The following is a 25110-nucleotide window of genomic DNA, read 5'->3' as shown; positions in this document are numbered from 1 at the left end:
ATAGTGTACCTTTTGTAATTATGTGGTTCTCACAAAGAAAGAAAGTTTTTTCCAGGTGCTAATCCTCCTCTTGGCCATCCCTATACTAGACTAACTTGTAAGTGAATTATAGCCTTCTTAAACACCACATTATATAATGCACCATTAGGATTAGGGAGACAAGTTCACTCCCCCCTCCAAAAAAAATCTATATGTTTTAATTTATATATAATACTTACTGTATGCAAATCACCACTCATTTAATCATGTATGTCAACTAAGTAGGCAGATAGTGCAAACATCAGATCATTTACAACCATAATGGATAAACTGCAAACAAATGTGTATTATATAGTCTCCCTAATCCCAATGGTGTATGATATATACTGCCTGTAATTTTTTATTTTATTTCCTTTTAGTTCCTAGCACAGGCTGGATATGCCTGCTGTCTGGCACACTTTGTGGGAGGTGCCATGGATGCACATGCAGTTTCATATTTTACACAGCAATTTTAATTTCTGTTTAGACATGCCTCAAGGTGAATACCGTCTGCTTTTGCAATGGAGCCCACAAATGCTGGACATCATTATTTATGCACTGCAATTTAGATTTGAGTTTGGACACCCCTCTAATCTAAATCTCTCTGCAAGTTTTACATCTGCCCCAATTGCAGCGCAACATGGTTTTACCAAGGTGCACATTTGCTTGCTCTTTCTTGTTTTATCAGATGTATCAAACCTTCTAGAGAGTAGGACAAATGGAGAAGTTGCCATAGCAACCAATCAGCTTAAATCTAAAATTTCATAGGATGTATTTGATCAATTCTATCTAGAAGCCGTTTGTCTGCTGTGGGTAACTTCTCCATATGTCCACTCTCTAGATGGTTTTATATATTTCTCCCCCCATGTAACAAATTATCTGTTTGAATAGAAGGCCTGTATTGAAACTACTCATCTTACATTTCTTAACATTTGTGGACATGTAGTGTGTGTGTGTGCATGTGTGATGGGGCACTTATAATGCTACTAGCAGACCGCTACAAAAAAAACACACGTGGAAGTACGCTTTTATGATACACCTAAATCAATTGCATAAACCTTCTAGAACCACACTACAGAGGTCTTCTGCCTATAACAACAGCCCTTTTCACATAGAGAGAGATGCTCTCACCAGTACTGAGATGCCACCAGATCTTAAACTCAGGATAGTAGAAGTTTATACAATAATGAGGTGATCACAGGCTTAATTCTGGATTAGTAGTATACCATATGTGAGTACAATGAGACTGTATAATTAAACTCATGGTTTCTGACAATATCAGCAGGGGCTGTAACAACAGATAGCTTAATAATGGTAACTGCAAACAGATTACACTTTTCCAATATTAAGTAAGGTGATACATACTTAACAACAGGTGATTCAGGGAGCAGGAGACCATGGATAAAACTGGAAATCACAGATAGGCTTGGTACACACCTGCACGATATCTGCCTGATTTGGCCGGTTTAGCCAAATTGGAGTGACAAATCGGACATATCGTGCAGTGTATATGCCCACATTTGCACGCTCCCACGGTCACATGCGATATCGTGTGATTGTCCGCGCTGCACGGCCAATCACACAATATCACATGGGGCGGCAATCATACTAATGAAGGACAGAACAAGTGATCGTTCCATCGTTCATTAAATTGTGTAGTGTATACTGGCAATCATGCGATGTCCAGGGTGAAGGCAAATTGCCATGAAGATCAGCGCGATTGCCAGTCATTCAGGTGTGTAGTTGTGTACCCAACCATAGATTCAGGATACCTGCAGTACAGAGTATTCAACAGGCACTCAAATCAGCATGCTTACACCAAGGCATGAAGCTATATCTGACAAAGAGGTTAAGGCCTGTCTGCCTTTTAACACAGACCAATGACAAAAAACTTCAATTAGGACCAACCCCCTGCAAGTGAAATAAGTTACAGGTGAGCTGCTGCACATAGGAGAGTAACTAGTGAGAATCTAAGCAATTAAACAGTAGCTGCAGACATTCCTGTGCAGCCTCTAATCTCATACACTGGTGTCTCAGTCTCCTAGCAATGACTGGGACCAGCATGCAAAGCAGCTACTAACGCTGGCATTCAGATCCCCTTGCAACCAGGTAGGTAGTGAAACACTGCGCTGTCCACCGTGGCTTGTAACATAGGCCAAGTAAACACTTGCTTAGAATGCAAAACGTGAATTATTCCTGTCACTTTATTGTAAATTATTTGTTTTACTCACCTCTAAGCTGTCATCTGCATTCACCATCCAGCAGTCAGTCCACGTGGCTACAACCAGAAACACCGTTGAGACAAGAGCCAGACAGAGGGACAGGAACTGCAGCATCATGATCATTCTTAACTCTGGAGGTCTTAAACACAAAAAAGCTCCTTGCACATCAAGAAACCGATATCTATGCTGGGTACACATTATGTGATCTGTCGTTCAATCAGCCGATGAATGTCATTTGGCATAGTGCACCTGTACTATGCAGCACAGCAGATGCCGATATATTTTGCGGAGATATCAGTGCATCTGGCTGTGTGTACGTGCGACCTGCCGACCGGCCGTTCACTTGCTGCACAGACCACCTGTGAATGACATCTCCACTGGGCAGGCTAATTTAAATGCTAACCCAGCTGTGGCAGACACTTTGAGCGGCAGATTCGTAAGTTTGTATTGGCTTAACAATTGGCCAGTCGGTTTTCGAATCCTTGGCTCAGCGGACATGTCATTCAGTTGTGTAACCAGCCTTAGATTGTTTGATAGATACAAAGTTGCAGCTGCATCCTAACAGTTTTTTTTAATTTATTATATGAAGCAATGTTGTCTGGGAAACAAAATTATGGTGTGAGTGAATTAATGCATTGTGCACTCTTTTGGTGGTGAAACATTTGAAAAAAGTTTAATTCTTAAAAACAACTGTTCATACGGCATGGTAAGCCACAAATGGACATTACTATACAAAAACTATATTATCTTTATTGGGAAAAGTAGATGTTGTTAAGGACTAAAGAGTAAGAAAAGCAAAATGAACATATAGCTGGGATAAGGAAATACACCAGCTTCACCTCGAACAGTGCTGCCCAAAACACCTGTCTGGTTTTCCCAATAGTATACAGCCCTGGATCTAGCATTGCCAGTAAAAGTGTGCTAGAATGGTAATTCTACACACCATATGCTCATGTCTGATGGCTGGAGAATTGGCAGGGGAGGGGTAAGTATTCATTTAGTATGTAGATGTGAGCATGATATAAATATTTGTACACTCCTCACCATTTGGCTTTTGTATAAAATACATGGTAACAATCAGTTAGAACTTTGTGGGCCCCATGGCTACATTTTCAAGATGGCCCCATCTCAATGTTTCTAGAGACATTCTTCTCACTACAGAGGCTTATTTTATGCCCCATAGTAGTGCCCTAGTTCACATTATACCACACAGTACCCCCAGTTCACAATATGCCACATCATAGTATCACCAGTTCACAATATGCCACATTGTAGTGCCATCAGTTCACAATATGCCGCACAGTGACCCCAGTTCATAGTATGCAAACCCAATACAGTATATAGTATGGCACATTTTAGTGACCACAGGGCCTGATTCAAAGCCGGATGCTCTGACAGAACGCTTGCTCTGAATCAGGGCCGTACCTCTTGTTTTTCAGAATGGCCTCCTGGCCGCTCGCATAGCTGTGAGTGACCACCCACAGCTATAGCGAGTGGCCACGAAGATGGTCGCGATGGTCAAGACCATCGCGACCATCGGGCTTGCGACAAGACCCTTGTGGTAGGGTCTCGTTGCTGCAAGCCCTAGAGTGCTTTCGGCTCTACCAGAGCCGAAAGCACTTCCGCTGACATCACTTGTGATGTCAGTGGGGCCGGCCCCAGACGGTAGGCGTTCCCATGGGAACGCCTCCGTCTGGGCAGCTACGCCCCCGGCCCGCCCATGCACCCAGCATGCGCACTGGGCCACCATTGACCCGCTTGCGAGTGCATAGCGCTCGCGATCGGATCTGAATCAGGCCCACAGTTCATAATATGCCCCATTGTAATGCCCCTAGTTCCTATTATGCCACGCTATAGTTCTAATTGGGTCTGCTGTTTTTGTGGTTCACACAGTACATGCCACTTTCAGTTGGCATGTCAAGAACATGAGGAACTGGCTTGCTTCTAAATGTATTTTATATATTTTTTAAATGTCACCCTAAAACCAATATTCCTCCCTCCCTCACTTCTTTTGCAAAGTTTAGTTAGTGGTAAGGCCAGGAGTGGATATATATGTACCCTATATAACGTTGGATACTAAATATCTCCACCCTAGCTTTGGTCTACCTTTGTATGTAGTGTTGGGAATGCTAGGGAAATCTAAAAGTATTATTATACAACTGTCAACCATTAGGGTTGATTACACAGTAGGTGTTATATAAAATATAATTTTAAATAATACTATTCTCCTTTCCTTTTTATGTATAGGTCTACACTGAAGTTGGATATTTTGTTTTCACTCCCATGGTGTTAAAGTAAGTATACAATAAGTAATGGGTGTTTGGTTGTAGTGTATTTTAGGTGTTTACATGTATAAATTATTTATTTCACACAAACCGTTTATATTTTACAGTACATGTCAGAATAATAAATTGGGAGTATATACTGTTTAGAGTAATTACCATACCATTTAGTAGAATACTGGTACTGTAGAATGAACCTTCTTTTATCAAATATTGGATCACCCTTTCATTCATAGTATGAAAAATAAAATCAGAAGAAACACATATACAGCAATACCATTGGTTAGCCTAGACACATTTACCACCAATATAAATTATAACTCCCCCATACTACTTCCCTTAACCTTAAGCAACAAATAGCATCAACTAATTAACAGTTAATTATGTACAATATATTGATAGTTTTTCATTCCTAAACACCAGTTGCAATAGTTCTATTAGTCTCTGACTACTTAGTGCCTTTATAGCTCTGCTGCAGCGCCGGTGACTGGGAAGGTTCGCTCAGGAGGGGGAACAGCAGTCTGCCAGTACGGGAGTTGGGGCAGGTATTTATACTCTCCTCATTCTCTCCGCACAACCCTCTCCTTCCAGCCGTTAACTGTCTCACGCTGTCCCTTCCAGAACCTTCTCCTTTTCATTATGAATATCCAACACAGGAATAAAGTATACACCATTGGAGAATAATTCCCCTGGTCAAGCTCACAATATATTTTGTAACATATTACATATACATTTATCCCCCCACATATAATAACTCCTCTACCCATTCCACATCAATTTACCCCATGTTATACACATAAAACTTCTACATAATATGTGTCTATGCTGATTACCAGTTTAGTGAGTGTTTATAACATAGAGGTATATAACATCAGTTACATTTACAGTCAGGGTCAGTGCTGGGCTCTATGATTACAGCGGTTGTCACCTGCACAGTGTAGCAGTGTTTGGCGCTTCACTGCATATGCACCGCTTCCCCCTACCCCAATGCTTGCTCCATCGCAGCCATAGCACTGCTCTGCTTCCCTCTACTGATGTCATTCCTGCCCACTCTCCTGGGATGTCCAAAAGACTCCTAAGTGTTTGGAGAGTCCCACAGACTACATGTTGAGTTTGGCATCCTATTGCGTCCCATCCACTTCCTAGTAAAATGGGTAGGGGGAATGATGGCTTGATTCTTTGTGTGTCATCATAGCCCTGCTCTCCCTGTGCGCAATGTTGCGATTGCCTGCATTGCATCCCGATGGCAGGGAAAATTGGCTCAGTTTGCCATCTCTGTCACTCATCAGTAGCCACCTCCATTATATAATGTTGGCAAGTATGATCCACATGCTTCAAAAATGTGTTTTTCTCAAGGCCTGGAAAGAGACACACTGTTAAAACGCATTGGTAGAGTTACCTGGATTGCTACAGAGAACCTGACAGGCCAGTTGAAGGATAAACACCAGATGTAAAGTACCTTGCAGGGAATTTCTTTTTTAAGCATGCCTGAGGCCGGTAGGGAACTTAAAGAGTCTATGAAGAGATATGTTTATTTTATTCATACTTTCACTTTGAAGAATGTTCCATTGTCACTTTAAAATTTTAGGACTTACATGACAATGGGGCCTATTCATCAACACTAAAATAACGTTTTTAAGGACATTTTCCTTAATTAACGTTATTTTAGTATTCATGAACACATTTAGCACAGGAGATATCACTGATATCTCCTTGCTAAGTCCCCCTGCATTCATTTCCACACTCCCCATGCATTAGTAAATTATGTATTTTCAGAATTTGATGGTGTTCCCATACGCCACTGTGAGGTGGTGCATATAGTAAGTAACACTTACCTGCTTCCAGCTGGGCAGGTCCCCCGATGTCTTCCTCCGGCGCTCTGGTCTCTCCTCTGTCTCCGTCGCTATGCTGACATTGTGTTCTCCCAGCAGAACAAAATAACGTTTAGAAAAAAAAAAAAAAACCTTTTTTTTTCTCTAAACAGTACTGTGTTCTGCTGGAAGAACACAATGTCAGCATAGCAGACGGAGCCGGAGGCTGCTGCGCAGGCAGGTAAGTGGTGGACAGGGGGGGGTGAGCGGAGGGGGGAGGGGGGCAGTGGCAGGTGGGGAGTTTGACTGGGGCGGTACACCTGTCAAACCATAACGCAGGTGTCCTAAGGCGAGCTCAGGGAGGACAGAAACCTCCCGTGGAGCAGAAGGGCAAAAGCTTGAGTCGAGGGGACACACACAAACTTACCATATCTGTAGGTAGTGCTGCACATGCACTGGCTTTACAGATGTAACAGCGCATGCGCAGCACGGATTCCAGCTGCGGTAAGTTAGTGTAGAGAGGGATAACTATCTATTTCCCGAAAAGCTGTCATCGCAAAAATTACAGCTTTTCTAAATAGATACTTATGGAGAGGAGGAAGGATGAATTCCTCCATTAATTAGGTAGAACTCCATGTGAGTTCTAAACCTAATTACCTCCAGGGAAACTTTAGGTATGATAAATAGGCCACAATGTATTAGGCTTTTGTTTCCCTAATGAATACTGGTCTTTGTGTGGCAACATCGCAGCGGTGCGATGTCTCTATATATGGTGAAGACACTGGACTTCATTCAGTTTGACATAACAGTTGTGGCTTTTTTCCCCCAGCAACTTGCTCTATTGTTTTTTATTGTGCATTTATGTCTTTTCGCGAAAGAGGCTGAGAACTAGGTTTGAGTGGATGTGTAGATGCAGCCAAAGTACTGGTGCGAAATGTGCACAAGACAGTCACTGAAAAGTGCTGTTTGAAAGGGGAGCTTATTCAGGTGCACATCATGGTGTTAGTTGTAAGCTGATGATGACCAGGGCCACATCTGATTTTCTGACCTCGTCTAAGACACAAATTATGCATATAGAGTAACTGCAGCAATTTGACTCTATAATAGCAGGATTACCCTGTACTGCCCACTTTTTTTTTTTTTTTAAATAAACTGGTGTTGTGCACTGTGGGCTGGATTCAGACCTGGTCGCTAAGCCACGGACTCACGCTATGGGTGATTATTGCCCGTCTGCACGTGCAGCAAAATATAAATGCGCAAACCAGTCACTGCATCCGGGAATCGTGCGCTCGTAGTACAAATACTGGACGCTACTATGAGTGACAGAATGTGCCATTTGTGGGTGGTAACAGGGGAAGGTGCTTGTGAACGGAGGAGTGGTGCTGTGAACGCAGGCGTGTCTTGGTATCAAAACTGAGTTTTATGGGTGTGAATAATTAGCATGGAAGCGTCATTATACATGTCACTTGGTTGTATTTCAGCCTGCAGTGATCGCAGTGCTTGCGGTGGGGTAGGGTCTACCTCAAGCGCTGCGTGCTGCTCCGATGGCTCTTGATGGTTCTGATTAATCATACACTTCCTGGAGATGATGTGTGTAAAGAAATAACCGTGGGCGTCTTTAGACTGGTGTGCATTCGCTCTGCCGTGGCTCTCTAAGACATAGAGGGCGTCCTTACACCAGACAGTGCGATCGCGGAATTTGCATACCCGGCCCCTTTTGTCTGTGAGAGAGGGCAGCTTAGTGTCTGGGTCTGAATCGACCCCTGTGTTCTTAAAAATATTTTGTACTTATAGAGGTCATCCAATTAGCTGTGAAAGGGGGAGTTGCTGTATCAAGTTGTTAGAAATGGCGGCAAATACACTCCAATTAGCCCCCCTCATGGCCAGTTCTCACCCCTCGACTCACACATTTTTGTATGCAGACCTATGGGGCTACCCAGGAATGCCATAACTGCAGCATACAGCCTACACCCAGGTGTAAATTTACTAAAGTGATAGTTTTTAGAAGTGGAGATGTTGCCCATAGCAACCGACCAGATTCTAGCTATTATCTTCTAGAAGGTGCTAGTTAAATGTTAAGTAGAATCTGATTGGATGTTATGGGCAACATCTTCACTTCTAAAAACTCTCACTTTATTAAATATACAGTACCTCTTCCTCGGGCTGCAAGGGAACTCACACCTAATTGGATAGAGCCAATTAGGTGAATCAACACCTGCTGTCATACTCCTGGCTCCTCTGCTCCTGTTACCTGCATTGGGGATGGAAGGACATATGCTCCATATGTAGAGCTGTCACATCTTGAGCTTGCAGTCAACTCTGCATAAGTAGCAAAATGCGAATAAATATATTTGCATCTAATGAATAAGGGCCTGATTCAGGATGGATCGCATGGCCACTGTGATCGGGTATGCGAATGCAGTGGACACGCAGCGGCACAAATAAATTAATGACAGGAAGCACCGTTTGGGGTGGAGAGGGGGGTGGTTGAAGGAATGCAGGCGTGCCAGTGCATTTGAATGCCTTTAGAAGGGCGTGCATAATTAAGCCGCTGCGATGCCATATGCAGCCAGAGGTCTAGATGGTGACAGGAAGTTTTGCAGTTTGTGAATCAGGGTCAGATCAACTACAACTATTGGTGGGTACACACTGGGCGATATTACTGAGCGACTGCACGATTACAACATCGTAATCGTGCAATCGCTCAGTAATCGTGCACAAATCGTGCACTTTTATGTAGGAAACGACCAGTGATGCGCACTCCCGCTGGTCGTTTCCGACATTGTCCATCGCCTGAACATGCAGCACAATCTGACGACCTCGTCAGGTTGCTGCATGTTGGGGAATGGGGGAGAGAGCCTGGCGCTGAACGATATCGATAATGATATCGTTCAGCGGCTGTGCTCAATGTCATGAACGACATGAGCACAGCCTGCCGGGTACACACTACACGATATCGTGGAGTGTATACGCACCATATGTGTATGGGTCCGATGTTACTCAATGTTACCGATTTTTTTGCTGACTTGCGGATGTATGTAATAGGAAGTGGGCAGCTTTATACAATGGTGGGCGTCTTGGTATAGTACTGAGATTGCACTGCGATCGCATTCATTTGCATATTTTCGCAGAGAGCTGGTGCACGTGATTGCAGATTTGCGATCTGTGCTGAATCAGGCCCTAACTTCATTAAGATAATAGATCTGTCTGATTTGTATGATATCTTGTAAGTGTGAATTTATGTGGTAGTGGCTTCATAAAGTAGAAACGTCATAAAGTTGATTACAGAGGCACTTGAAGAATTGTGTTGGAAGAATAAGAAAAATATTTATTTGGATATCTCATTTATTATTTAAAGTGCAATGTAGGATCACTTATTGCAGGAATTTACATCAAATTACTACACTGTATGCTTTCTATTTTTCATCATCCATCGAGCCTTGGAATTAGGAATTTTTTTATCAATTTTGTATCAACACAAGAAGAATTTACCATGGAGGATTGATGTCTTCAAAGATTTATATTCATATGAATTTGTGAAGCATCAAGACTTATACATTCTTGCTAGTTACCTGTGATAGTGGTCTATTCATTATGTTAATTATCGGGGTCCAAGTGGACCCCGATAATTCACATTCCTACTTGCGGCAAGTGCTGAAGCAAGTCATCATTGCTCTGGTGCGGAGACAGCTGATCCAAAAATCATCTATCTCCCTGAAGGCTTTCACTGCTCCTTTAGGAGCTCCAGTGCTAGAGTGCTAGAGTTCATACAGGCACACAAAGCCCCGTTGTCTGGAAGAACAAGCCGGATAGGAGAAGAGGGATCCAAAAGGATGTGCGCCACAAGCTGTAGCAAACACCATCTGAAGATGGGGAATGCTCCTCGGGTCAAGCTCTGAAAATATTGTATTTTCGAAGCTTGATGAATTTATGTCCCCATACTAGTGTAAATGGACAGCGGAACATTCCGGGAGAGAAAGATAGCAGGAGATATCTGTGATACTAGTGTATAGGGACAGAGGGACATTCCGGGAGAGAAAGTTAGCAGGAGATATCTGTGATACTAGTGTATGCGGACAGCGGGACATTCCGGTAGAGAAAGATAGCAGAAGATATCTGTGATACTAGAGTACGGGGACAACGGGCCATTCCGGGAGAGAAAGATAGCATGAGATATCTGTGATACTAGTGTATGCGGACAGCGGGACATTCCGGGAGAGAAAGATAGCAGGAGATATCTGTGATACTAGTGTATGCGGACAGCGGGACATTCCGGGAGAGAAAGATAGCATGAGATATCTGTGATACTAGTGTATAGGGACAGCGAGACATTCCGGGAGAGAAAGATAGCAGGAGATATCTGTGATACTAGTGTATGCGGACAGCGGGACATTCCGGGAGAGAAAGATAGCAGGAGATATCTGTGATACTAGTGTATAGGGACAGAGGGACATTCCGGGAGAGAAAGATAGCAGGATACATATGTGATACTAGTGTATGCGGACAGCGGGACATTCCGGGAGAGAAAGGTAGCAGGAGATATATGTGATACTAGTGTATGCGGACAGCAGTACATTCCGGGAGAGAACGATAGCAGGAGATATATGTGATACTAGTGTATACGGACAGCGCGTCATTCCGGGAGAGAAAGACAGCAGGAGATATCTGTGATACTAGTGTAAGCGGACAGCGGGACATTCCGGGAGCGAAAGATAGCATGAGATATCTGTGATACTAGTGTATGGGGACAGCGGGACATTCCGGGAGAGAAAGATAGCAGGAGATATATGTGATACTAGTGTATAGGGACAGCGGACATTCCGGGAGAGAAAGATAGCAGGAGATATATGTGATACTAGTGTATAGGGACAGCGGGATTTTCCGGGAGAGAAAGATAGCAGGAGATATATGTGATACTAGCGTGTGCGGACAGCGGGACATTCCGGGAGAGAAAGATAGCAGGAGATATCTGTCATACTAGTGTACGGGGACAGCGGGACATTCTGGGAGAGAAAGATAGCAGGAGATATATGTGATACTAGTGTATAGGGACAGCGGGACATTCCGGGAGAGAAAGATAGCTGGAGATATATGTGATACTAGTGTATGCGGGCAGCGGGACGTTCCGGGAGAGACAGATAGCAGGAGATATCTGTGATACTAGTGTACAGGGAAAGCGGGACATTCCGGGAGAGAAAGATAGCAGGAGATATAGTGATACTAGTGTATGCGGACAGCGGGACATTCCGGGAGAGAAAGATAGCAGGAGATATCTGTGATACTAGTGTATGGGGACAGCGGGACATTCCGGGAGAGAAAGATAGCAGGAGATATATGTGATACTAGTGTATAGGGACAGCGGGCCATTCCGGGAGAGAAAGATAGCAGGAGATATCTGTGATACTAATGGATGGGGACAGCGGGTAATTCCGGGAGAGAAGATAGCAGGAGATTTCTGTGATACTAGTGTATGCGGACAGCAGGACAATCCGGGAGAGAAAGATAGCAGGAGATATCTGTGATACTAGTGTATGGAGACAGTGGGCCATTCCGGGAGAGAAAGATAGCAGGAGATATCTGTGATACTAGTGTATGGGGACAGTGGGCCAATCCAGGAGAGAAAGATAGCTGGAGATATCTGTGATACTAGTATATTGGGACAACGGGACATTCCGGGAGAGAAAGATAGCAGGAGATATCTGTGATACTAGTGTATATTGGGACAGCGGGACAGGCCAGGAGAGAAATATAGCAGGAGATTTCTGTGATACTAGTGTATGTGGACAGCAGGATAATTCGGGAGAGAAAGATAGCAGGAGATATCTGTGATACTAGTGTATGGGGACAGCGGGCCATTCCGGGAGAGAAAGATAGCAGGAGATATCTGTGATACTAGTGTATGCGGACTGTGGGACATTCCGGGAGAGAAAGATAGCAGGAGATATCTGTGATACTAGTTTATGGGGACAGCGGTCCATTCCGGGAGAGAAAGATAGCAGGAGATATCTGTGATACTAGTGTATGGGGACAGCGGGCCATTCCGGGAGAGAAAGATAGCAGGAGATATCTGTGATACTAGTGTATGGGGACAGCTGGCCATTCCGGGAGAGAAAGATAGCAGGAGATATCTGTGATACTAGTGTATGGGGACAGCGGGCCATTCCGGGAGAGAAAGATAGCAGGAGATATCTCTGATACTAGTGTATGGGGACAGCAGGCCATTCCGGGAGAGAAAGATAGCAGGAGATAGCTGTGATACTAGTGTATGCGGACAGCGGGCCATTCCGGGAGAGAAAGATAGCAGGAGATTTCTGTGATACTAGTGTATGCGGACAGCGGGCCATTCCGGGAGAGAAAGATAGCAGGAGGTATCTGTGATACTAGTGTATGGGGACAGCGGGCCATTCCGGGAGAGAAAGATAGCAGGAGATATCTGTGATACTAGTGTATACAGACAGTGGGCCATTCCGGGAGAGAAAGATAGCAGGAGATATCTGTGATACTAATGGATGGGGACAGCGGGTCATTCCGGGAGAGAAGATAGCAGGAGATTTCTGTGATACTAGTGTATGCGGACAGCAGGACAATCCGGGAGAGAAAGATAGCAGGAGATATCTGTGATACTAGTGTATGGAGACAGTGGGCCATTCCGGGAGAGAAAGATAGCAGGAGATATCTGTGATACTAGTGTATGGGGACAGTGGGCCAATCCAGGAGAGAAAGATAGCAGGAGATATCTGTGATACTAGTATATTGGGACAACGGGACATTCCGGGAGAGAAAGATAGCAGGAGATATCTGTGATACTAGTGTATATTGGGACAGCGGGACAGTCCGGGAGAGAAATATAGCAGGAGATTTCTGTGATACTAGTGTATGTGGACAGCAGGATAATTCGGGAGAGAAAGATAGCAGGAGATATCTGTGATACTAGTGTATGGGGACAGCGGGCCATTCCGGGAGAGAAAGATAGCAGGAGATATCTGTGATACTAGTGTATGCGGACTGTGGGACATTCCGGGAGAGAAAGATAGCAGGAGATATCTGTGATACTAGTGTATGGGGACAGCGGGCCATTCCGGGAGAGAAAGATAGCAGGAGATATCTGTGATACTAGTGTATGGGGACAGCGGGCCATTCCGGGAGAGAAAGATAGCAGGAGATATCTCTGATACTAGTGTATGGGGACAGCAGGCCATTCCGGGAGAGAAAGATAGCAGGAGATATCTGTGATACTAGTGTATGCGGACAGCGGGACATTCCGGGAGAGAAAGATAGCAGTAGATTTCTGTGATACTAGTGTATGCGGACAGCGGGCCATTCCGGGAGAGAAAGATAGCAGGAGGTATCTGTGATACTAGTGTATGGGGACAGCGGGCCATTCCGGGAGAGAAAGATAGCAGGAGATATCTGTGATACTAGTGTATACAGACAGTGGGCCATTCCGGGAGAGGAAGATAGCAGGAGATATCTGTGATACTAATGGATGGGGACAGCGGGTCATTCCGGGAGAGAAGATAGCTTGAGATTTCTGTGATACTAGTGTATGCGGACAGCAGGACAATCCGGGAGAGAAAGATAGCAGGAGATATCTGTGATACTAGTGTATGGAGACAGTGGGCCATTCCGGGAGAGAAAGATAGCAGGAGATATCTGTGATACTAGTGTATGGGGACAGTGGGCCAATCCAGGAGAGAAAGATAGCAGGAGATATCTGTGATACTAGTATATTGGGACAACGGGACATTCCGGGAGAGTAAGATAGCAGGAGATATCTGTGATACTAGTGTATATTGGGACAGCGGGACATTCCGGGAGAGAAATATAGCAGGAGATTTCTGTGATACTAGTGTATGTGGACAGCAGGACAATTCGGGAGAGAAAGATAGCAGGAGATATCTGTGATACTAGTGTATGGGGACAGCGGGCCATTCCGGGAGAGAAAGATAGCAGGAGATATCTGTGATACTAGTGTATGCGGACTGTGGGACATTCCGGGAGAGAAAGATAGCAGGAGATATCTGTGATACTAGTTTATGGGGACAGCGGTCCATTCCGGGAGAGAAAGATAGCAAGAGATATCTGTGATACTAGTGTATGGGGACAGCGGGCCATTCCGGGAGAGAAAGATAGCAGGAGATATCTGTGATACTAGTGTATGGGGACAGCGGGCCATTCCGGGAGAGACAGATAGCAGGAGATATCTGTGATACTAGTATATTGGGACAACGGGACATTCCGGGAGAGAAAGATAGCAGGAGATATCTGTGATACTAGTGTATGCGGACAGCGGGCCATTCCGGGAGAGAAAGATAGCAGGAGATATCTGTGATACTAGTGTATAGGGACAGCGGGACATTCCAGGAGAGAAAGATAGCAGGAGATATATGGGATACTAGTGTATGCGGACGAGAGAAAGATAGCAGGAGATATATGTGATACTAGTGTATGCGGACAGCGGGACATTTCGGGAAAGAAAGATAGCAGGAGATATATGTGATACTAGTGTATAGGGACAGCGGGATTTTCCGGGAGAGAAAGATATCAGGAGATATATGTGATACTAGCGTGTGCGGACAGCGGGCCATTCCGGGAGAGAAAGATAGCAGGAGATATATGTGATACTAGTGTATAGGGACAGCGGGACATTCCGGGAGAGAAAGATAGCAGGAGATATCAGTGATACTAGTGTATGCGGACAGCGGGACATTCTGGGAGAGAAAGATAGCAGGAGATATCTGTGATACTAGTGTATAGGGACAGCGGGACATTCCGGGAGAGAAAGATAGCTGGAGATATATGTGATACTAGTGTATGCGGACAGCGGGACATTCCGGGAGAGAAAGATAGCAGGAGATATCTGTGATACTAGTGTACAGGGAAAGCGGGACATTCCGGGAGAGAAAGATAGCAGGAGATATAGTGATACTAGTGTATGCGGACAGCGGGCCATTCCGGGAGAGAAAGATAGCAGGAGATATCTGTGATACTGGTGTATGGGGACAGCGGGACATTCCGGGAGAGAAAGGTAGCAGGAGATATCTGTGATACTAGTGTGTGCGGGAAGCGGGACTTTCCGGGAGAGAAAGATAGCAGGAAGTATCTGTGATACTAGTGTATGGGGACAGCGGGCCATTCCGGGAGAGAAAGATAGCAGGAGATATCTGTGATACTAGTTTATGGGGACAGCGGTCCATTCCGGGAGAGAAAGATAGCAGGAGATATCTGTGATACTAGTGTATGGGGACAGCTGGCCATTCCGGGAGAGAAAGATAGCAGGAGATATCTGTTATACTAGTGTATGGGGACAGCGGGCCATTCCAGGAGAGAAAGATAGCAGGAGATATCTCTGATACTAGTGTATGGGGACAGCAGGCCATTCCGGGAGAGAAAGATAGCAGGAGATATCTGTGATACTAGTGTATGCGGACAGCGGGCCATTCCGGGAGAGAAAGATAGCAGGAGATTTCTGTGATACTAGTGTAAGCGGACAGCGGGCCATTCCGGGAGAGAAAGATAGCAGGAGGTATCTGTGATACTAGTGTATGGGGACAGCGGGCCATTCCGGGAGAGAAAGATAGCAGGAGATATCTGTGATACTAGTGTATACAGACAGTGGGCCATTCCGGGAGAGAAAGATAGCAGGAGATATCTGTGATACTAATGCATGGGGACAGCGGGTAATTCCGGGAGAGAAGATAGCAGGAGATTTCTGTGATACTAGTGTATGCGGACAGCAGGACAATCCGGGAGAGAAAGATAGCAGGAGATATCTGTGATACTAGTGTATGGAGACAGTGGGCCATTCCGGGAGAGAAAGATAGCAGGAGATATCTGTGATACTAGTGTATGGGGACAGTGGGCCAATCCAGGAGAGAAAGATAGCTGGAGATATTTGTGATACTAGTATATTGGGACAACGGGACATTCCGGGAGAGAAAGATAGCAGGAGATATCTGTGATACTAGTGTATATTGGGACAGCGGGACAGGCCAGGAGAGAAATATAGCAGGAGATTTCTGTGATACTAGTGTATGTGGACAGCAGGATAATTCGGGAGAGAAAGATAGCAGGAGATATCTGTGATACTAGTGTATGGGGACAGCGGGCCATTCCGGGAGAGAAAGATAGCAGGAGATATCTGTGATACTAGTGTATGCGGACTGTGGGACATTCCGGGAGAGAAAGATAGCAGGAGATATCTGTGATACTAGTTTATGGGGACAGCGGTCCATTCCGGGAGAGAAAGATAGCAGGAGATATCTGTGATACTAGTGTATGGGGACAGCGGGCCATTCCGGGAGAGAAAGATAGCAGGAGATATCTGTGATACTAGTGTATGGGGACAGCTGGCCATTCCGGGAGAGAAAGATAGCAGGAGATATCTGTGATACTAGTGTATGGGGACAGCGGGCCATTCCGGGAGAGAAAGATAGCAGGAGATATCTCTGATACTAGTGTATGGGGACAGCAGGCCATTCCGGGAGAGAAAGATAGCAGGAGATAGCTGTGATACTAGTGTATGCGGACAGCGGGCCATTCCGGGAGAGAAAGATAGCAGGAGATTTCTGTGATACTAGTGTATGCGGACAGCGGGCCATTCCGGGAGAGAAAGATAGCAGGAGGTATCTGTGATACTAGTGTATGGGGACAGCGGGCCATTCCGGGAGAGAAAGATAGCAGGAGATATCTGTGATACTAGTGTATACAGACAGTGGGCCATTCCGGGAGAGAAAGATAGCAGGAGATATCTGTGATACTAATGGATGGGGACAGCGGGTCATTCCGGGAGAGAAGATAGCAGGAGATTTCTGTGATACTAGTGTATGCGGACAGCAGGACAATCCGGGAGAGAAAGATAGCAGGAGATATCTGTGATACTAGTGTATGGAGACAGTGGGCCATTCCGGGAGAGAAAGATAGCAGGAGATATCTGTGATACTAGTGTATGGGGACAGTGGGCCAATCCAGGAGAGAAAGATAGCAGGAGATATCTGTGATACTAGTATATTGGGACAACGGGACATTCCGGGAGAGAAAGATAGCAGGAGATATCTGTGATACTAGTGTATATTGGGACAGCGGGACAGTCCGGGAGAGAAATATAGCAGGAGATTTCTGTGATACTAGTGTATGTGGACAGCAGGATAATTCGGGAGAGAAAGATAGCAGGAGATATCTGTGATACTAGTGTATGGGGACAGCGGGCCATTCCGGGAGAGAAAGATAGCAGGAGATATCTGTGATACTAGTGTATGCGGACTGTGGGACATTCCGGGAGAGAAAGATAGCAGGAGATATCTGTGATACTAGTGTATGGGGACAGCGGGCCATTCCGGGAGAGAAAGATAGCAGGAGATATCTGTGATACTAGTGTATGGGGACAGCGGGCCATTCCGGGAGAGAAAGATAGCAGGAGATATCTCTGATACTAGTGTATGGGGACAGCAGGCCATTCCGGGAGAGAAAGATAGCAGGAGATATCTGTGATACTAGTGTATGCGGACAGCGGGACATTCCGGGAGAGAAAGATAGCAGGAGATTTCTGTGATACTAGTGTATGCGGACAGCGGGCCATTCCGGGAGAGAAAGATAGCAGGAGGTATCTGTGATACTAGTGTATGGGGACAGCGGGCCATTCCGGGAGAGAAAGATAGCAGGAGATATCTGTGATACTAGTGTATACAGACAGTGGGCCATTCCGGGAGAGGAAGATAGCAGGAGATATCTGTGATACTAATGGATGGGGACAGCGGGTCATTCCGGGAGAGAAGATAGCTTGAGATTTCTGTGATACTAGTGTATGCGGACAGCAGGACAATCCGGGAGAGAAAAATAGCAGGAGATATCTGTGATACTAGTGTATGGAGACAGTGGGCCATTCCGGGAGAGAAAGATAGCAGGAGATATCTGTGATACTAGTGTATGGGGACAGTGGGCCAATCCAGGAGAGAAAGATAGCAGGAGATATCTGTGATACTAGTATATTGGGACAACGGGACATTCCGGGAGAGTAAGATAGCAGGAGATATCTGTGATACTAGTGTATATTGGGACAGCGGGACATTCCGGGAGAGAAATATAGCAGGAGATTTCTGTGATACTAGTGTATGTGGACAGCAGGACAATTCGGGAGAGAAAGATAGCAGGAGATATCTGTGATACTAGTGTATGGGGACAGCGGGCCATTCCGGGAGAGAAAGATAGCAGGAGATATCTGTGATACTAGTGTATGCGGACTGTGGGACATTCCGGGAGAGAAAGATAGCAGGAGATATCTGTGATACTAGTTTATGGGGACAGCGGTCCATTCCGGGAGAGAAAGATAGCAAGAGATATCTGTGATACTAGTGTATGGGGACAGCGGGCCATTCCGGGAGAGAAAGATAGCAGGAGATATCTGTGATACTAGTGTATGGGGACAGCGGGCCATTCCTGGAGAGACAGATAGCAGGAGATATCTGTGATACTAGTATATTGGGACAACGGGACATTCCGGGAGAGAAAGATAGCAGGAGATATCTGTGATACTAGTGTATGCGGACAGCGGGCCATTCCGGGAGAGAAAGATAGCAGGAGATATCTGTGAGACTAGTGTATAGGGACAGCGGGACATTCCAGGAGAGAAAGATAGCAGGAGATATATGGGATACTAGTGTATGCGGACGAGAGAAAGATAGCAGGAGATATATGTGATACTAGTGTATGCGGACAGCGGGACATTCCGGGAAAGAAAGATAGCAGGAGATATATGTGATACTAGTGTATAGGGACAGCGGGATTTTCCGGGAGAGAAAGATATCAGGAGATATATGTGATACTAGCGTGTGCGGACAGCGGGCCATTCCGGGAGAGAAAGATAGCAGGAGATATATGTGATACTAGTGTATAGGGACAGCGGGACATTCCGGGAGAGAAAGATAGCAGGAGATATCAGTGATACTAGTGTATGCGGACAGCGGGACATTCCGGGAGAGAAAGATAGCAGGAGATATCTGTGATACTAGTGTATAGGGACAGCGGGACATTCCGGGAGAGAAAGATAGCTGGAGATATATGTGATACTAGTGTATGCGGACAGCGGGACATTCCGGGAGAGAAAGATAGCAGGAGATATCTGTGATACTAGTGTACAGGGAAAGCGGGACATTCCGGGAGAGAAAGATAGCAGGAGATATAGTGATACTAGTGTATGCGGACAGCGGGCCATTCCGGGAGAGAAAGATAGCAGGAGATATCTGTGATACTAGTGTATGGGGACAGCGGGACATTCCGGGAGAGAAAGATAGCAGGAGATATATGTGATACTAGTGTATAGGGACAGCGGGACATTCCGGGAGAGAAAGATAGCAGGAGATATCTGTGATACTAGTGTATAGGGACTAGAGATGAGCGGTTCGGATTCTGTGGAATCCGAACCGCTCCGAACATTGGGGATCCGAGTCCACCCGATCCCTGTTCGGGTGTTCACCGCCTGACTCGGATCCCCGTTCGGGGCCGAACGGCGGCCGCCTGATGTCGGATTCTCACTAGAGAATCCGACATCAGGTCTCCTATTGTGTAGGGCAGAGCGCTGTGATAGCGGTCTGCCCTACACAGACACAGACACACAGCCTCCAGCGGCAGCTGTGTGTTTGTTACAGCAGCCAATGAGAGTCACACAGACTCTCATTGGCTGCTGCACGGAGGGAGCTGGCTGGAGCTCACACATGAGCTCCGTCTTCCGGCTCCCTCCTCAGCGTGTGACAGAGCGGACGGCGCGGGAGCGGGGATACAGGTAAGTTTTTATTTTTTTATTTGTGCAAGGGCCGGGGGCACTACTGGGGGGGGTCTGCTACTGGGGGGGGCTATACTACTGGGGGGGCCATACTACAGAGGGGCCTGCTACTGGGCCGGGGGCTATACTACTGGGGGGGGTCTGCACTACTGGGGGGGTCTGCTACTGGGGGGGGCTATACTACTGGGGGGCCATACTACAGAGGGGCCTGCTACTGGGGGGGGCTATACTACTGGGGGGGGTCTGCTACTGGGGGGGGCATACTACTGGGGGGGATCTGCACTACTGGGGGGGTCTGCTACTGGGGGGGGGCTATACTACTGGGGGGGCCATACTACAGAGGGGCCTGCTACTGGGGGGTGCTATACTACTGGGGGGGTCTGCACTACTGGGGGGTGTTCTGCTACTGAGGGGGCCATACTACAGAGGGGCCTGCTACTGGGGGGGGCTATACTACTGGGGGGGTCTGCTACTGGGGGGGCCATACTACTGAGGGGCCTGCTACTGGGGGGGGCCATACTACTGGGGGGGCTTACTACTACTGGGGGGGGGCTGCTACTGGGGCAGCCTACTACAGGGGGGGCCATACTACAGGGGGGCCCATACTACAGGGGGGGCTACTACTGGGGCAGCCTACTACTGGGGGAGGCCTGCTACTGGGGCAGCCTACTACTGGGGGGCCATACTACTAGGGGGGCCATACTACTGGGGGGGCATACTACTGGGTGGCATGCTAATGGGGGGCATACTACTGGGGGGCCTGCTAATGGGGGGCATACTACTGGATGGCATGCTAATGGGGGGCATACTACTGGGGGGGCCTGCTAATGGGGGGCATACTACTGGGGGGCATTCTACTGGGGGCACTGCATAGTGGACCCTACTACTAAGGGGACTGCATAGGGGGCACCACTGCTGGGGGACATTGTCTAAGGGACACCGCTACTGTGGGCATTGTGTAAAAGGGTCACTACTGTGGGCATTGTGTAAAAGGGGCACTACTGTGTGTCGTAACATAAATAAGAGACACTACTTTATGGTGTAATGTGAATCAGGCCCTATGTGCGGTGTAATGCTAATAAGATTGTGCACTGTGACTCCTAGGGCCGTAGCACACTTTGTAAACAAGTACTGTGACTCTGCTGGCCGTACCCCACTGGGTGGGTGCTCTACTTTTCATTTCTGCCACTGCTGTGTGGCAATGTGTCATAGATGTGCTTTATACTGTGGTGTCTGTGTCGTTGTGCCGCTGCTTTGTCGCTTAGTAACCAGTCAGCTCACTGCAACCTTTGGCCAATAATGTTGAAAACAATATTATAAGCTGTGATATGGTCTAAATTGACTGGAAATTAATGTTATTGAGGTTAATAATACTCTAGGAAGAAAAAAAAGACCAATATATGTGATTTTAGCTTTTTTTGTCAATTTTTGTAAAAAAAATCCAAATCCAAATCCAAATCCAAAGCCAGTCACCGCAGTTTGGCAAATCCAAATCCAAATCCAAAGCCGGACGACGAATTAGAACCAAATCCAAATCCGGCAAAAATGGTCCGGCGCACATCTCTAATAGGGACAGCGGGACATTCCGGGAGAGAAAGATAGCAGGAGATATCTGTGATACTAGTGTACGGGGACAGCGGGACATTCCGGGAGAGAAAGATCGCAGGAGATATATGTGATACTAGTGTATGGGGACAGCGGGACATTCCGGGAGAGAAAGATAGCTGGAGATATATGTGATACTAGTGTTTGGGGACAGCGGGACATTCTGGGAGAGAAAGATAGCAGGAGATATATGTGATACTAATGTATGGGGACAGCGGATCATTCCAGGAGAGAAGATAGCAGGAGATTTCTGTGATACTAGTGTATGCGGACAGCAGGACAATCCGGGAGAGAAAGACAGCAGGAGATATCTGTGATACCAGTGTATGGAGACAGTGGGCCATTCCGGGAGAGAAAGATAGCAGGAGATATCTGTGATACTAGTGTATGGGGACAGTGGGCCAATCCAGGAGAGAAAGATAGCAGGAGATATCTGTGATACTAGTACATGGGGACAACGGGACATTCCGGGAGAGAAATATAGCAGGAGATTTCTGTGATACTAGTGTATGTGGACAGCAGGACAATTCGGGTGAGAAAGATAGCAGGAGATATCTGTGATACTAGTGTATGGGGACAGCGGGCCATTCCGGGAGAGAAAGATAGCAGGAGATATCTGTGATACTAGTGTATGCGGACTGTGGGACATTCCGGGAGAGAAAGATAGCAGGAGATATCTGTGATACTAGTTTATGGGGCAGCGGCCATTCCGGGAGAGAAAGATAGCAGGAGATATCTGTGATACTAGTGTATGGGGACAGCGGGCCATTCCGGGATAGAAAGATAGCAGGAGATATCTGTGATACTAGTATATTGGGACAACGGGACATTCCGGGAGAGAAAGATAGCAGGAGATATCTGTGATACTAGTGTATATTGGGACAGCGGGACATTCCGGGAGAGATATATAGCAGGAGATTTCTGTGATACTAGTGTATGTGGACAGCAGGACAATTCGGGAGAGAAAGATAGCTGGAGATATCTGTGATACTAGTGTATGGGGACAGCGGGCCATTCCGGGAGAGAAAGATAGCAGGAGATATCTGTGATACTAGTGTATGCGGACTGTGGGACATTCCGGGAGAGAAAGATAGCAGGAGATATCTGTGATACTAGTGTATGCGGACTGTGGGACATTCCGGGAGAGAAAGATAGCAAGAGATATCTGTGATACTAGTGTATGGGGACAGCGGGCCATTCCGGGAGAGAAAGATAGCAGGAGATATCTGTGATACTAGTGTATGGGGACAGCGGGCCATTCCGGGAGAGAAAGATAGCAGGAGATATCTCTGATACTAGTGTATGGGGACAGCAGGCCATTCAGGGAGAGAAAGATAGCAGGAGATATCTGTGATACTAGTGTAAGCGGAAAGCGGACCTTTCCGGGAGAGAAAGATAGCAGGAGATATCTGTGATACTAGTGTATGGGGACAGCTGGCCATTCCGGGAGAGAAAGATAGCAGGAGGTATCTGTGATACTAGTGTATGGGGACAGTGGGACATTCCGGGAGAGAAAGATAGCAGGAGATATATGTGATACTAGTGTATAGGGACAGCGGGACATTCCGGGAGAGAAAGACAGCAGGAGATATCTGTGATACTAGTGTATGCGGACAGTGGCACATTCCAGGAGAGAAAGATAGCAGGAGATATCTGTGATACTAGTAAATTGGGACAGCGGGACATTCCGGGAGAGAAAGATAGCAGGAGATATATGTGATACTAGTGTATGCGGACAGCGGGCCATTCCGGGAGAGAAAGATAGCAGGAGTTATCTGTGATACTAGTGTATAGGGACAGCGGGACATTCCAGGGGAGAAAGATAGCAGGAGATATATGGGATACTAGTGTATGCGAACGAGAGAAAGATAGCAGGAGATATATGTGATACTAGTGTATGCGGACAGCGGGACATTCCGGGAGAGAAAGATAGCAGGAGATATATGTGATACTAGTGTATAGGGACAGCAGGATTTTCCGGGAGAGAAAGATAGCAGGAGATATATGTGATACTAGTGTGTGCGGACTGTGGGACATTCCGGGAGAGAAAGATAGCAGGAGATATCTGTGATACTAGTTTATGGGGCAGCGGGCCATTCCGGGAGAGAAAAATAGCAGGAGATATCTGTGATACTAGTGTATGGGGACAGCGGGCCATTCCGGGAGAGAAAGATAGCAGGAGATATCTGTGATACTAGTATATTGGGACAACGGGACATTCCGGGAGAGAAAGATAGCAGGAGATATCTGTGATACTAGTGTATATTGGGACAGCGGGACATTCCGGGAGAGATATATAGCAGGAGATTTCTGTGATACTAGTGTATGTGGACAGCAGGACAATTCGGGAGAGAAAGATAGCTGGAGATATCTGTGATACTAGTGTATGGGGACAGCGGGCCATTCCGGGAGAGAAAGATAGCAGGAGATATCTGTGATACTAGTGTATGCGGACTGTGGGACATTCCGGGAGAGAAAGATAGCAGGAGATATCTGTGATACTAGTTTATGGGGACAGCGGTCCATTCCGGGAGAGAAAGATAGCAAGAGATATCTGTGATACTAGTGTATGGGGACAGCGGGCCATTCCGGGAGAGAAAGATAGCAGGAGATATCTGTGAGACTAGTGTATGGGGACAGCGGGCCATTCCGGGAGAGAAAGATAGCAGGAGATATCTCTGATACTAGTGTATGGGGACAGCAGGCCATTCCGGGAGAGAAAGATAGCAGGAGATATCTGTGATACTAGTGTAAGTGGACAGCGGACCTTTCCGGGAGAGAAAGATAGCAGGAGATATCTGTGATACTAGTGTATGGGGACAGCTGGCCATTCCGGGAGAGAAAGATAGCAGGAGGTATCTGTGATACTAGTGTATGGGGACAGTGGGACATTCCGGGAGAGAAAGATAGCAGGAGATATCTGTGATACTAGTAAATTGGGACAGCGGGACATTCCGGGAGAGAAAGATAGCAGGAGATATATGTGATACTAGTGTATGCGGACAGCGGGCCATTCCGGGAGAGAAAGATAGCAGGAGATATTGTGATACTAGTGTATAGGGACAGCGGGACATTCCAGGGGAGAAAGATAGCAGGAGATATATGGGATACTAGTGTATGCGGACGAGAGAAAGATAGCAGGAGATATATGTGATACTAGTGTATGCGGACAGCGGGACATTCCGGGAGAGAAAGATAGCAGGAGATATATGTGATACTAGTGTATAGGGACAGCGGGATTTTCCGGGAGAGAAAGATAGCAGGAGATATATGTGATACTAGCGTGTGCGGACAGCGGGACATTCCGGGAGAGAAAGATAGCAGGAGATATCTGTCATACTAGTGTACGGGGACAGCGGGACATTCCGGGAGAGAAAGATAGCAGGAGATATATG

At 46.4% G+C, this 25110-nt stretch overlaps 1 protein-coding gene across 5 annotated transcripts in view; it reads right to left on the bottom strand.

Moving 5' to 3' along the window:
- LOC148442276 (claudin-16-like) overlaps nucleotides 1-25110 on the bottom strand; it is a 263777-nt gene that overhangs the window by 173900 nt on the left and 64767 nt on the right. For 4 of the 5 annotated variants that reach the window (XM_088464095.1, XM_088464094.1, XM_088464097.1 and 1 more), the window contains exon 2: nucleotides 2250-2379. The exons of the other annotated variant lie outside the window; for it this stretch is intronic. In XM_088464095.1, coding sequence (XP_088320221.1) covers nucleotides 2250-2363 — 114 coding nt within the window. In that variant the 5' untranslated portion in view covers nucleotides 2364-2379. The remainder of the gene's footprint in view (nucleotides 1-2249; nucleotides 2380-25110) is intronic. 5 annotated transcript variants of the gene reach the window in all.

Source organism: Taudactylus pleione, unplaced genomic scaffold (assembly GCF_031769625.1).
Source record: "Taudactylus pleione unplaced genomic scaffold, aTauple2 ptg001575l, whole genome shotgun sequence".
Classification (NCBI taxonomy): domain Eukaryota; kingdom Metazoa; phylum Chordata; class Amphibia; order Anura; family Myobatrachidae; genus Taudactylus; species Taudactylus pleione.
Note: the sequence above shows the minus strand (reverse complement) of the source record. Positions and strands in the feature narration are given on the sequence as shown.